Source organism: Brassica oleracea, chromosome C8 (genome assembly GCF_000695525.1).
Source record: "Brassica oleracea var. oleracea cultivar TO1000 chromosome C8, BOL, whole genome shotgun sequence".
Classification (NCBI taxonomy): domain Eukaryota; kingdom Viridiplantae; phylum Streptophyta; class Magnoliopsida; order Brassicales; family Brassicaceae; genus Brassica; species Brassica oleracea.
In genome coordinates, this window is record NC_027755.1 from 4,812,950 (window position 1) to 4,827,635 (window position 14,686).

At 42.4% G+C, this 14,686-nt stretch overlaps 1 protein-coding gene across 1 annotated transcript; it reads left to right on the forward strand.

The window, feature by feature from the left end:
• The first annotated feature begins 2,696 nt into the window (after window positions 1-2,696).
• LOC106310525 (ylmG homolog protein 1-2, chloroplastic-like) lies at window positions 2,697-8,562 on the forward strand. The gene is made up of 2 exons (XM_013747758.1): window positions 2,697-3,206; window positions 8,258-8,562. Exons 1-2 carry the CDS (start codon window positions 2,709-2,711, stop codon window positions 8,423-8,425), a joined length of 666 nt encoding a protein of 221 aa, XP_013603212.1. The 5' UTR covers window positions 2,697-2,708; the 3' UTR covers window positions 8,426-8,562.
• Window positions 8,563-14,686: the final 6,124 nt, after the last annotated feature.

Below are 14,686 nucleotides of genomic sequence, written 5' to 3' on the forward strand. Positions count from 1 at the left end.
CCTATATGCTCTAGACTCAATCCTAAAAGTGCAAGTGATGCAACTACATATTTCTTTTTGTGTTTTTTTTTCAATTTTTTTGGTTTTTTCTATGCACATGTTTATGTAAAATGCAATGCATGAGACTCAAATCATCAAAGAAAACATGATCAAATACTTGATACCTCCCCCAAACTTAGTTTACACAGTCTCCGTGTTAGGAAGTTGAAGGAGATATCGAAAAGAGAGATAAATGCAAAGAAAAACTGGTATATACAATGGGAAAGTCGTGGAGTACCTCTCTATGAAGCGTGGGAAGAGGCTGATGCCTCATCCTCGGGGTCAGCTTCCTCATCTGTCGAGGCAAGGGATGGAGATTTGTTTCCTGAATCGGACGGTTGAGCTGGTGGGTTTCTCTTCCGACGGAGCAGCTCTTTCTTGGTGGCGGGAAGTATGAGTGCTAAAGGATCAATTGAAGGCTGAGGCTGAAATAGAGGTTATAACAAGGATATCGTGGCTTTAAAAAAATGAACGAGCCAGATACGACAAATCAGATGAAAATGAGCTGAATACGGTAGTGAATATCCTCCATCAGTATAGCTTGGCGTCAGGGCAAAGGATCAACTACGACAAATCGAGTGTGAGCTTTGGAAAAAACATACCAGCAAGTAAAAGGGAGGAGATCAAAAGGCGGCTTGGTATTGAGAAAACAGGAGGGAGCGGGCTTTATCTGGGCTTGCCGGAATCATTTGGAGGCTCTAAAGTATCCATACTTAGCTACTTGAAGGAGAATTTGAATAAGAAGGTTCATGGTTGGCAAACAAAGTTCCTTTCTCCAGCCGGTAAAGAAGTCCTCCTTAAAGCAGTTGTGATGGCTCTCCCTACATACACTATGGCTTGTTTCCTGCTTCCTAAATCAATATGCCAGCAGATAATGTCCATTCTATCGGACTTCTGGTGGAGGAATAGTCATGAATCGAGAGGTATGCATTGGAAAAGTTGGGAGAGTCTATGTAAACCAAAGAGTGGTGGCGGTTTGGGATTTAAAGACTTGGAGGCTTTTAATATAGCCCTTCTCGGGAAGCAGTTATGGAGGTTGTTAACCAACAAGAACTCTCTGGTGTCAAGAATCTTTAGAAGTAGATACTTCAAAAATTCTGATCCCCTGAGCGCCCCACTCGGTTCTAGACCCTCTTATGCTTGGAGGAGTATACACGCAGCACAAGGTCTGGTTAAACAAGGAGCAAGAATGATGATAGGTAACGGGAGAGATACCAAGGTTTGGCAGGACAGGTGGCTTGGGAGCAAACCAGCCTCACCGGCCCTATCTATGCGTATGTGCAGTGAAGATGATAGACTGCGAGTCTCGGAGGAACTAATGGTAAGCGACCTAAGGTGTAATAGTGGTCGAGATTGGAATCATGTCCTGTTGGATAAGATGTTTGCACCAGAGACTCGAGAACAGATCAAGAAAATTCACCCAGCAGGAAGAAGTGGCACCGATACTTATTCTTGGGAGTATACCAAGTCAGGTCACTACACGGTGAAATCAGCTTATTGGGTTCAGGTTAATGTGCTGGATGCCAAGGAGAAGGACTCTATAGTGCTACAACCCAGTCTGGATGGCATTTACCAACAAGTATGGAGTATCGAAACAAGCCCCAAAATTCGTCATTTCCTGTGGAGGTGTCTCAGTAACGCGTTACCAGTTGCTGATAATATGGTACATCGCCATATAACGAAAGACAAGAGATGTAGTAGGTGTGGAGAGGAAGCGGAAACAGTGAACCACCTACTCTTTTTGTGTCTGTATGCACGTCTAGTTTGGGCTATGGCAAATGTACACATCCCACCAGCAGGAAGATGGTCTGACTCCTTCTTCTCTAACCTTTATTGGGTCTTAAATCTGAAAAAAGAGTACCCAAAGGAGGAGATAGAGGAGGACCTCATCCCCTGGCTGCTATGGAGATTGTGGAAAAACCGGAATGAGTTCCTCTTTAGGAGTCGAGAGTATACAGCGTCTGCTACTGTGGTGAAAGCACGTGAGGACGCGACAGCGTGGAGGAGCAGAGAAGAGGTTAAACCAGTGGAGGCCAAAACGCCCACTTTGGAAGCACCAACCAAGAGATGGACTCCACCTCAGGCTACAAGGCTCAAGTGTAATACTGACGGCTCATGGAAGCAAGAGACTGGGGAGGGAGTAGTTGGTTGGGTACTGAGAGATAGTATGGGGAATCTGATGTGGGTGGGGGCTAAGAGAATCACTGGAATGGGGTCTGAACTAGAAGTAGAGGCGGAAGCTCTGCGTTGGGCCGCTCAGGTTCTGACTGGATTTGGCTATCGGAATGTCACCTTTGAAACTGATTCTCAGGTTCTCTCGAAGATGTTGAGTGGAGAGGAAGCAACCTGGCCGAGAGTGAGACCGTTCATTCAAGAGATAGGTGCATCCGTTGCAGGAATGAATGAGGCGGAGGTGGTTTACTACCCAAGAAGTGGTAACAAAGTTGCAGATAGAATAGCGAAGGAGACTGCTACATTTACGTCCTTTGTCCCTAAGCTGTATTATATTGTGCCTAGTTGGTTGTTTGCTTGTATGGAGGTTGATAAGTCAGTTGTAGAACATTGAATTGGCTAATGAGAAGTAGTTGTTGAGTAAAAAAAAAAAAAAATTATAACAGTGGCGGCAAAACAATTAGTAGACACACACACTCCAGCTCCCAACAACAAGAATGGTGTTGTCTTCCACCACCAGCATCCTCTCTCTTCGCTCTTCAATCCACATCAACCCTAGTTTCTTTCCAATCCACCAACGCCATAATCCCTCTCTCCGCCTCTATCTTCCCCATAAATCCACCTCCAATCTCTCCCACAAAAACCCTAAAACCATGGTCTCCACCGTCACATCCTCATATCCAACACTCTCCACTGCACCATCTCCTCCGTTCCCCTTCTCTGACTCAACCAAATCAATCACAACCCTCGCGATTCTAGCCGGAATCGTAACCAAATCCCTGATTCACAAACTCTCCCCCGCGGTTGTAACCTTATCCCCACAGTTCCAAGCATCCCTCCGAATCTCCGGTCCGTTGTTCTTCGGGTCGATTCGCGACCGTCCCGCTCGTTATCTCAACACGCCGTTGACAGTTGTTGCCGCGGGTTTATCCAAGTGGCTTGATATTTACAGTGGTTTATTGATGGTCAGAGTTTTGCTCAGTTGGTTCCCCAACATTCCTTGGGATCGTCAGCCTCTGTCCGCCATTAGAGATCTTTGTGATCCTTATCTCAATCTCTTCAGGAACATAATCCCTCCTGTATTTGATACGCTTGATGTTAGCCCTTTGCTTGCTTTTGCTGTTTTGGGTACTTTGGGTTCCATTCTCAACAATAGCAGATGATAGCTGGCCAGTGGATGGATCTTATGAGGTTTTGGATATTTGGAGATTGTTGTTTTCATCCCCCTTTCTTCTATATCTCTCCCCTTTTCTTGTTACGGATAAGCACCTGCTTATCATTGGTATCAGAGCCTGGTCATGCCTCCTAAGCAAGATTCCCATTCTGATCGGATCTCCGCTTTAGAAGGTCAGATCGTTGGTTTTACGACGGCGATCGATGAGCTGCGCGAAGCTACGGCGAAGACGGAACGATCCATCGTTGAAGCGACGGCGAAGAGCTTGGAGAATAATCGACACGCGGAGGAGCGACACGCTCAACTCGTGGAGATGTTCATGAACTCCAAGAACCCTAACCCGAAACCGATGGAGACAGAAGATCGACCGCGGGTGACCGTGGAAGTAGTGAACCCTCCAGCTAAGATCTCCCAGATCCGATCTGAGAAGGCGATACTGCAGCTTCCGGAGAAGGCGATTCCCCTCAGATCGTCAGAGATGAACACGCCGACGTACAGAGGAGGTTCGTCGGGGTATTCAGCACACCAGAAAACTGAATCACCACCTAAGAAGATGGATCTTCCAGATTTCGAGGGTAAGAACCCGGATGACTGGATTTTTCGAGTAGAAAAATGTTTTTCGGTAAACCAGACGGAGGAAGAGGAGAAGCTATCACTCGCGATGGATTGTTTGGTTGGAAGTTCCGTTACCTGGTTACGAATGATTCAGGATCGAGAGGAGCCGTTAGACTGGAGGGATTTTCAGAGTAAGATACAGAGAAGGTTTAAACACACTCGAGGAGGAACTGTCTTGAGTCAGATGTTACGGCTTAGACAGACGGGAACCGTGGCGGAATATAGGGAGCATTTCGAAGAGCTTTCTGCGGAGGTGCCTCATGTTCCTAATGACGTGTTGGAAGAGATATTCTTACACGGCATGAAGAGGAGTTTGAGGGAGCATGTGGTGAGACTCAGACCCACGGGAATGGATGAGATTGTGGAGATGGCGCAAATAATTGAAGAGCATGAGAATGATCGTAGTGCGTATCTGAACCGGTCCTTTCAGAGAACCAGTTCCGCACCTGCACTCAACTCAAACAAAAGGAGTTACCACTCCAATGTGTCGAGGCAGATGGAGAATACGACAGCGAGAAAGTCAGTAGATTCACCACGAGATCAGAAGAGTAGTGATCAGAGAAAGTCGGTGCAGAATCCGTGTAGGCACTATGGAGAGAGGTTCTTTGCGGGCCACCGTTGCAAGGCTTTTCAACGCTATAAGAAAATGGAGCTAGAGGAGAGTGAGGAGAAGGATGAAGAAGAGTTGAGTGAAGATGAGAAGTCTGAGGAGTTAGACAGAACGCCTGAGCAGGAGTTACATGTTCTGTCACTAAATTCGATGGTGGGAATCAATTCGAAGAAGACTATGAAGATGAAGGGATTATTGGAAAACAGAGAAGTAGTTGTCCTAATCGATTCCGGAGCTACTTGCAACTTCATAGCAACCAGATTGGTGGAAGAAATGAGATTACCAGTGGTGGAGACTGTGGGGTTTGGCGTAGCTGTGGGAAATGGTGAAGTCATTAACGGGTCTGGGAAGTGCGAAGAAGTGGAGGTTGAGATACAAGGGATTAAGATCAAAGAGGAGTTCTTGAAGTTCGAGTTGGGAACCATTGATCTCGTGTTAGGCTATTCATGGTTAGCAAAGCTTGGAGAGACACGTATTAATTGGGGCTTACATATCTTGAGGTTCCAGTTGGGAGAAAAGTGGGTTTCTATCTGTAGTGATCCGGAGTTGTTGACGGCGCAAGTATCACTTAATGCTATGGAGAAGCTGTGTGATAAGGAAGATGTAGTGTACCTTCTGGAGCTACAGGCGCTGTTTGAGAATGAGAATAAGGAGATCGAAGAGAAACCCAGTTATGCAGTCACTGCCTTGTTGAAGAAGTTTGCTGGAGTCTTTCAGATGCCTGCGGGGTTGCCTCCAAAACGCACTAGAGAGCACGCGATCACTCTGCAAGAAGGAACGTCTCCAATAAATGTGAGGCCGTATCGATACTCTCATGTGCAGAAGAACGAGATAGAGAAGCTCGTGAAGGAGATGATACAAGCTGGCATAATACGCCCCAGTATAAGCCCTTTCTCCAGTCCGGTATTGCTTGTGAAGAAAAAGGATGGAGGTATGAGATTTTGTGTAGATTATCGAGCGGTGAACAAGAGCACAATACCAGATCGATATCCCATACCGGTGATTGAGGAGTTGTTAGATGAGTTGGCAGGAGCTACTGTTTTCTCGAAGCTCGATCTCAAGTCTGGATATCATCAGATCAGAGTTCGAGCGGGTGATATTGGGAAGACGGCATTCAAAACCCATGAAGGCCACTACGAATTCTTGGTGATGCCTTTTGGCCTCACCAACGCTCCAGCCAATTTTCAGCCAGTCATGAATGACATCTTCAAACCGTACTTGAGGAAGTTTGTACTGGTGTTCTTCGATGATATATTAGTCTACAACAGAAATGAGGCTGAGCATCGAGAGCATCTACGCGTAGTGTTGCAGTTGCTGAAGGATCATCAGTTCTATGCAAATGAAAAGAAGTGCGCTTTTGGACAGTCTAAGATCGCGTACTTAGGCCACATAATCTCTGGTAAAGGAGTAGCTGCAGCCCCGGAGAAGATAGCGGCGGTGAAGCAGTGGCCTTTGCCCAAGAACGTAACATCTTTGAGAGGCTTCTTGGGCCTTACAGGTTATTACCGGAGGTTCGTGGAGGCGTATGGGAAGATAGCTCGGCCGTTGACGGAGATGTTAAAAAAAAAAGGGTTTAAATGGTCTGAAGGAGCTACACAAGCATTTTCTATGTTGAAGACAGCCATGACTCAGCTACCAGTTCTTGCTTTGCCGGATTTCTCTAAGCCCTTTGTCGTGGAGACTGACGCCTCTGGAGTAGGAATTGGAGCCGTGCTATCTCAAGGGAACAGACCTATTGCCTTCATTAGCAAAGGGTTCTCCAGCAAGGGTAGAGTCAAGTCTGTATATGAGAGGGAGTTACTAGCAATCGTGTTTGCGGTAACCAAGTGGCGTCACTATCTGACGGGTCACAAGTTTACCATCCGCACAGATCAAAAGAGTTTAAAACACTTGTTGGAGCAGAGGGCAGTATCAGTGGAGCAACAAAAATGGGCATCAAAGTTGTTGGGGTTGAACTATACTATCGAGTACAGACCGGGAAGGGAGAACAGTGTAGCTGATGCGTTGTCACGCCTACCAGGAAAAGAAGAGATAATGGAGTTTCAGCTTACTGCGCCGCTGACGATTGATAAGGAGGAGTTGGCAGTGCAGGTGGCACAGGATGAGGTATTGCAGCAAATAATTAAGTTTGTGCGTGAAGGAGCTGAGGGTACTGAGGGATACAGTGTGAAGGATGGGTTACTTCTGAAGGATAATCGACTGGTGATTCCTGCTAAATCACCGTTCATTCCTACCTTGATGAAGCAGTTTCATAACAGTAGTGTGGGTGGTCACGAAGGGGTGTTAAAGACATTTAAGAGGATGGCGAGAGAGGTTCTTTGGAAAGGAATGAGGTCTGACATCACTGAGTTCATCAAGGGATGCGAGGTTTGTCAGCAGAATAAGTACTCCACCCTCTCTCCTGCTGGCTTGCTATCTCCATTGCCCATACCTCAACAGGTTTGGACTGATATCAGCTTGGATTTCGTGGAAGGATTGCCATTTTCGAAAGGGTTTGATGTGATATTGGTGGTAGTAGACCGGTTATCAAAGTATGCTCACTTCATTCCTTTGAGACATCCGTTTACTGCAAAGTCTGTCGCTGAGGTCTTCATTTGAGAGGTCATCAAACTTCATGGGTTTCCAGAAACGATGGTTTCAGATCGAGATAAGGTTTTTCTGAGCCAGTTCTGGTCGGCCCTCTTCAAAAGTCAAGGCACAGCGTTGCATAAGAGCACAGCGTATCATCCGCAATCTGATGGACAGACAGAGGTCGTCAATCGTTGCTTAGAAGCTTACTTACGTTGCTTCGCGGGGCGCAAGCCAACTTCGTGGAATCAGTGGCTTCCGTGGGCAGAGTACTGGTACAACACATCACATCATTCTGCCACGAACACTACTCCATTCAAGGCTTTGTATGGTCGCGACCCACCAAAGTTGCTCAGATTTGGAGACATTCCTACAGCAAATGCGGAAGTAGAGGAGATGGTTAAGGGTCGTGACGCGCTGTTGCAGGAATTGAGAGAGAATTTGGCAGTGGCTCAAGCTAGGATGCAAGCTTCAGCCAACAAGAAGCGTAGGGACGTGGAATTTCAAGTGGGTACGTGGGTGTATCTTAAGCTTCGTCCTTACAGGCAGACGTCGGTAGCTTATCGTCGAGCAGAGAAGCTGGCTCCACGTTTCTTTGGGCCTTACCGAGTGGAGAAGCGCATTGGGAAGGTAGCTTATAAGCTGGCATTGCCGTCTCACAGCTTGATACATCCGGTGTTCCATGTGTCCCAGTTAAAGCTTGCGGTGGAACCTAGCACGCCGGTCCAGGAGTTGCCTTTGATATTATCATCTTCGTTTGAATGGACTGCAGAACCAGAAGAGTTGATAAGCATCAGAAGGTCAGCAATAGACAAGAAGACGGAAGTGTTAGTGAAATGGTCGGGACTGCCAGAATTTGAGAACTCGTGGGAGCTATGGGACCGTTTGAAAGAGCAGTTTCCACATTATCAGCTTGAGGACAAGCTGAGTTTCTTTATTTCTTACATTATCTATTTAATACCTTGAGTTGTAAACATTTGATCTCATCATAATTGATCACTAAAGTTAAATCTTATCTTTTCCCCCTTTCTTCTATATCTCTCTCCTTTTCTTGTTACGGATAAGCACCTGCTTATCACATTCCTTGGGATCGTCAGCCTCTTTCCGCCATTAGAGATCTTTGCGATCCTTATCTCAATCTCTTCAGGAACATAATCCCTCCTGTGTTTGATACGCTTGATGTTAGCCCTTTGCTTGCTTTTGGTGTTTTGGGTACTTTGGGTTCCATTCTCAACAATAGCAGATGATACGAATGTGTTTTGTTTTATATTCTATAGCAATTAGAGATTGTTTTCAATGCGAAAGCTTGGAGATTGTTTTCAGTATGTAATGGCCGTTCTATATATTGTTGTTGGATTCAATAATATAATCGGAGAGTTTGTTTGTGCTGGGAATTAGATCGATATACAAAAGCTTTGTTTTTTATTGACAGCTGAAGAATTAACAACATAAAAGATGATCATGTGAATTATTCTTGTTCAGGTTTGAGACAAGTTTTAGAAAAACCATAATTTTGTGATTTTTGGCTTTTGGCTTTACATGTGGAATATATCTGATGAGATATAATTTGGTAAGGTTGCATAACTTTGAAGCTGTTTGAACTGATCTGGGAGAGAATATGGATTAACGTTTAGGCTATTATTTATCACAACTAATCTATTTTTGAATCGACTACTGAGAGGTTGATTGTTTGTAGTTTTTAGACTAGTTTTTGGTTTTTGTTTTTTCAAAATTCAAAAACTATTTTTCCTCCAATCAAGTTTTAGCTTTTAGTTTTTGTTTTTGTAAAAACCATTTTAATTGCCAATCACGCTTTCTAACAAATAGATTCCCTAAAATTTAGTGAAACTAGATTTTGAAAAGTTTAACCAATTTATGAAGAAAAACCAAAAACCAACTTTTGTTAGCTTTTATGAAATAAAAACGAATTTTGATTTTTTTTAAAGAAACTACTACATTTTAATTAATAAATAATATTTTCATAAAGATAAACTTATCATACATTTTTTTGTACTTTAGATATCATTTAAATAATAATGTGAAATAATTTATTTGTGTTTCATATATCTAAAATAAACATATATATTTTATAAATAATATTAATTAATTTTAAAATTAGTTATTAATTTCTATAAATAAAATAATTGAATATTTGTATTAATTATTAGTTACATTAAAAATAACTAAAAATTAGAAAACTAGAAAACATAATATGTTTTATTCATATAATATATTGTATTAATCTTGAAAAATAAAAATAGCCATTCATCTTTTAATAATTAGTTTCAAAATTTTGAGTATTTTTATTTTTGTATAATTTATAATATATATATATATGAGAAAAATTATTGCTATTCAAGTTTAAAAAAAAAATAAAAAAAATTATATAAGAAAAATTTCTAAGTAGTTTCAAACTTTTAAATACTTTTATTTTTGTGTAATTATATATATATTATTATTTTCTATAATATAATTTTTAATATAATAACTAAAATATGTTATTGTATTTTATTTTAAATATAAGCACAATATTTTGATAAATTTTAATTGTAAATCAAAATATTGATTGCTATTTTTTGTATTATTTTAAAGTAATATATTAATTTATTTTTTAAAACATTAAAAAAAATACAGCAAAACCAAAAACCAAAAACTAAAATCAAAATCTGGAAACCCAAAACTAAAAACCAAAAACCAAAAGCTGAAAGCCAAAAACCAAAATCTAAAAATCTAAAACTAAAATCTGAAAACCAAAAACTAAAACTAGAAACTAATGAAACAATCATCACCTGAGTCTCTCTTCCTCTCGTGGAATCTAATTTTTTAGTGGATAGTGTAAGAGTAAGTTCATATTCTCTGCTAAACCTGCTTACGGAATTGAAAACTTAATTTGTAGAGCAGAACATTTTGCTGTAAGTGTGTAATGCGATATCAAATCTTTTGTTAACCTCCTCAAAGCTTTTTGGCGTCATAACCGAGTGAGCGGTTCCATAGTTTTGGATCTTATCGTCGAACAGAAAGTTGTTTTGTGTGGAACATCTCCCAGTGTGGTTTCAATTCATGCTTACTGGCATGTGAATGACTACTCTGATATTGCTCATGGTTCGTACAGATGCAACCTCAATGATTTGAAACCCATTTCCCGAGAGTGAGGCAAGACACATAGTGCGGATCCAGCATAAATTTTAACTGGTTTCAAAAAATTACCAAAAGAGTCAGTATAGGGTATCTATATTGGGTTTTGTGGGTTCAATAGCCAAAATTTATCAATATATTAGTATTTTTCTTCTTTTTAGGATGTAATTTGTTGAGAGTGGTTAAGGTGGTTTGGTTTGGTTGAGGCTAACCGAACCGTGTAGGCATAAGTATGGAGCTGGTTGGTGATAAATCCTAAAGATTGTGATAAGGACTAAGTAGATTGTAGTTTTCGTGAGATCATATTGTTGAGCGTATCTTGTGTAACAAGTATATATGTAGGTGACCTGATCATTAAGTAATACACAGAACAGTTTCATATATTCTCTCTAAGTTTACAGTTTCCATCCTCTCTTCCCAAATGGGTACCCAACAAACAGACACCTCCTACTTCGCGCTTTGAACTTGTCTTTGTCGCGCTGCATGTTGTGTGCAAAGCACAGACACCTGAACGTCTTCATATCTGCGTACGACAGAGCCTTGCCGTACAAGCTTTCATAAGGCGTTTTTCCTTTCAGCAAGCTTGATGGAGTTCTGTTGATGACGTGCGCAGCCGCTAGTACACTCTCGCCCCAAAACTTGACTGGAAGATTGGCTTGGAACATGATAGATCTGGCGACATTAAGTATGTGACTGTGCTTCCTCTCCACTCTGCCGTTCTGCTGGGGGGTTGCGACGCAAGATTTCTGATGCAAGATACCATTCTCAGCGAAGTACCTTGAGAGACAAGTGAACTCCGTGCCGTTGTCGCTTCTGACCGTTTGGACATGCTTACCGAACTGTCTATGTGCTAATCGATAGAAGTTTGGCAACACAGTCTTTACCTCAGATTTCTCGAGAAGGAGATGTATCCAGACAGCCCTCGAGTAGTCGTCGACTATGGTGAGGAAGTAGACAGCACCACATGATGATTTTGTTCAATATGGCCCCCACAAGTCGACATGAATTAATTCAAAAGGAACTGAAGCTTTCTTAATACTTTCGGAGAACACTCCTCGAGTTTGTTTAGGTTTAAAACAAATTTCACAACCACCAAATTTATCAGATTTTTCTAGAACACCAGACACAAACGGTAAAAAAGCCAAAACACCAAATGAGGGATGTTCCAATCTGCGATGCCACAAAGTCTTGTCTTCTGGTACCATGTAAACTTAGAGAGAAATTGGTGCCTTGGAAGAACAGAGAACGTGGGATGTAACTGACCTACCACCAGGGAAGAAGGCGTTGGGATGTAGATGGCTGTACAAATACAAATTCAACGCAGACGGCACGATCGAACGAGGCAAATCAAGACTCGTCGTATGTGGTAACAAACAAGTGGATGGAGAAGACTACGAGGAAACATTTGCGCCAGTGGCGAAGCTAACAACCGTGAGGACTCTTCTGGAAGTAGCAGTGGCTATGAACTGGGAAGTACATCAAATGGACGTGCATAATGCTTTCCTGCATGGAGACTTGAAGGAAGAAGTGTACATGAAGATGCCTCCCGGCTTTAGTGCAAGTGATCCGAACAAGGTGTGCAGGTTGAGAAAGTCCCTCTATGGACTGAAGCAGGTGCCAAGGTGCTGGTTCGCAAAACTAACAACAGCACTCAAGCGAGCCGGTTTCAAGCAGTCTTACAACGACTACTCGCTGTTCACTTACATAAAAAATGGAAAAAGCCTGCGTGTTCTCATCTACGTGGACGATCTCGTCATTGTAGGCAGCGACCTCGATATGGTGAAGAAGTTTAAGGTTCATTTGAGCAAATGCTTCAAGATGAAGGACCTTGGGAAACTCAAATACTTTCTGGGGATCGAGATAGCTAGGGGACCAGAAGGGATGTTCCTCTCACAGAGAAAGTACGCAATAGACATCGTCTCCGAAGCGGGACTCTTGGGATGCAAGCCGGTGTTGACACCTATGGAACAAAATCACAAACTACTCTCTGATAACGGACCATTCCACAAGAACCCTGCAAGATTCAGACGCTATGTTGGTCATCTGGTTTACCTCACCATCACACGTCCCGAGTTAAGCTATGCAGTTCATGTGCTGTCTCAGGTGATGCACAAGCCGCGGGAAGCACACTGGGATGCGGTAGTACGCGTGCTGAAGTATCTCAAGGGGTCTCCAGGTCAGGGGATCATGCTGAAGGCAGTTAGTGATTTGCACATACGAGCATTTTGTGATGCGGACTGGGCATCATGTCCACTTAGCTGTCGGTCTTTGTCCTCGTACATCGTCTTGTTGGGAGATTCACCTGTCTCGTGGAAAACGAAAAAACAAGAAACAGTGTCACATTCATCGGCGGAGGCAGAGTACAGGGCAATGGCTGCAGCATTGAGAGAGTTGAAGTGGTTGAAGCGCCTACTGGGAGACTTGGGAGTTACACGCAAGACGCCCATGGACCTGTTTTGCGATAGCAAGTCAGCTCTGCACATTGCTGCGAACCCGGTGTTTCACGAAAGGACGAAACACATCGAAGCTGACTGCCATAGCGTTCGAGATGCAGTGGAGGATCGGCTCATCGTTACAAGACATGTCAGAACGACTGAGCAGCTAGCTGACCTGATGACCAAGGCGTTGGGAAGCGCACAGTTTCAATTTCTTCTCAGCAAGTTGGGCGTTCGTAACTTGCAAGCTCCAACTTGAGAGGGAGTGTTGAGAATGGTTAAGGTGGTTTGGTTTGGTTGAGGCTAACCGAACCGTGTAGGCAAGCGATAAGTATGGAGCTGGTTGGTGATAAGTCCTAAAGATTGTGATAAGGACTAAGTAGATTGTAGTTATCGTGAGATCATATTGTTGAGCGTATCTTTTGTAACAAGTATATATGTACGTGACCTGATCATTAAGTAATACACAGAACAATTTCATATATTCTCTCTAAGTTTACATAATTTAGATTATTTTGAATTTTTATGGGGTCATATAACACCGTATACTAGTAAATGGGTCTGCCGGTAGGCATAGTCCTAAGATGGACATCACACTACAACCACCGAATAATCTGGTGGCACCGCTTGGCTGTTTTCAAGGAACTAGATTGCTCAGTGACCTGTTAGGGTCTAGCTCTACATTTCTATGCAAATCGATATAGTTCAAGTAACCTTTTCCACTTGTCTGATAAATAAGTTAAGGATTCTGATTATGTTTGTCATCACTTCCATTTAATATTCATCATATTTAACAAAGGTGTACGCATTACCTAAAGAGTAAAGGCATGGAACCAGTATCTAAATGCAAATGCCACGGTTTGAAATGTCATAACTAGGCCCATCTACTGAATTTGATTAATCGAAAGTAGGTTTCCTATGCATAACGAAATGCATACAATTAGCATCACAGGTCGAAGACAGTGGCCACAGGCTTTGAGTAGGTATTTAATGTTGGAAGTAAACTTGAAGTAACTTGAAGAGTAAGCAAGCAATCTTAATCTCATCTTGTTTTGATTATTTATAAAGATTAGGAAATATCTTAATAATGTTAAGTCTATTAGGAAAAGGAAATTATAACCCTATATAAGAAGTTGCAGGCATGTTGCAACTTTGAGAGAATTGGTGGTGATTGTATTGGGTTCTTGAGTTTTGAGTGATTTTCTCAAGAGATTAATAAGAGAGCAAGTTCTTATTAAACCTATTCTACAATCAGTTTGTGAAACTATATTTGGTATCAGAGCTTCTAGGGATGAACTAACGATACAACAAACAAGGGAGACATTGTTGTGTCAAAGACAAAGGAAGGAGGAGGATCTTCTAAGATAAGTTGTCCGGTCCTTACCGAAACAAACTATGCAGTGTGGACGATAAGGATTAGATTAGTATTGAAGATAAACAAAGTTTGGGATCTGGTGGAGAATGAATCAGATGATAGTGAAAAGAATGACCTAGCCACAGCCTTAATATTTCAGGCACTACCCGAGACGCTCATATTACAATTGGGAAACTTGGAGACGGCAAAGGGGGTTTGGGACGCGATCAAAGAACGATACTTAGGAGCTGATCTAGTCCGAGAAGCAAGATTGCAAACACTAGCATCTGATCTTGAAAGATTGAAGATGATAGACAAAGACACCATTGATGATATTGCTGGGAAGTTGACCGAATTGTCATCAAAAGCAACCGCTTTAGGAGAACCTACTGAGGAACAAAAGCTTATAAAGAAATTTATGTCTTGCCTCCCACGCAAGAAGTACATTCAACTCGTTGCAACAGTTGAGCAGTTTGTCGATCTCAAGACCGCAAAGTTTGAGAATATTGTTGGAAGATTTAAAGCCTATGAGGAGAGAGTTAAAGACGAAGAAGAAGAAGAAGAAACTCAAAGCAAGCTCATGT

Excerpts from the sequence above, each read along its gene's own strand:
- LOC106310525 (XM_013747758.1), top strand. The coding sequence starts at position 2,709 with ATGGTGTTGTCTTCCACCACCAGCATCCTCTCTCTTCGCTCTTCAATC. Across the intron at positions 3,207-8,257 it reads TGCTCAGTTGGTTCCCCAAC|ATTCCTTGGGATCGTCAGCC; the intron begins ATTCCTTGGGAT and ends CCTGCTTATCAC.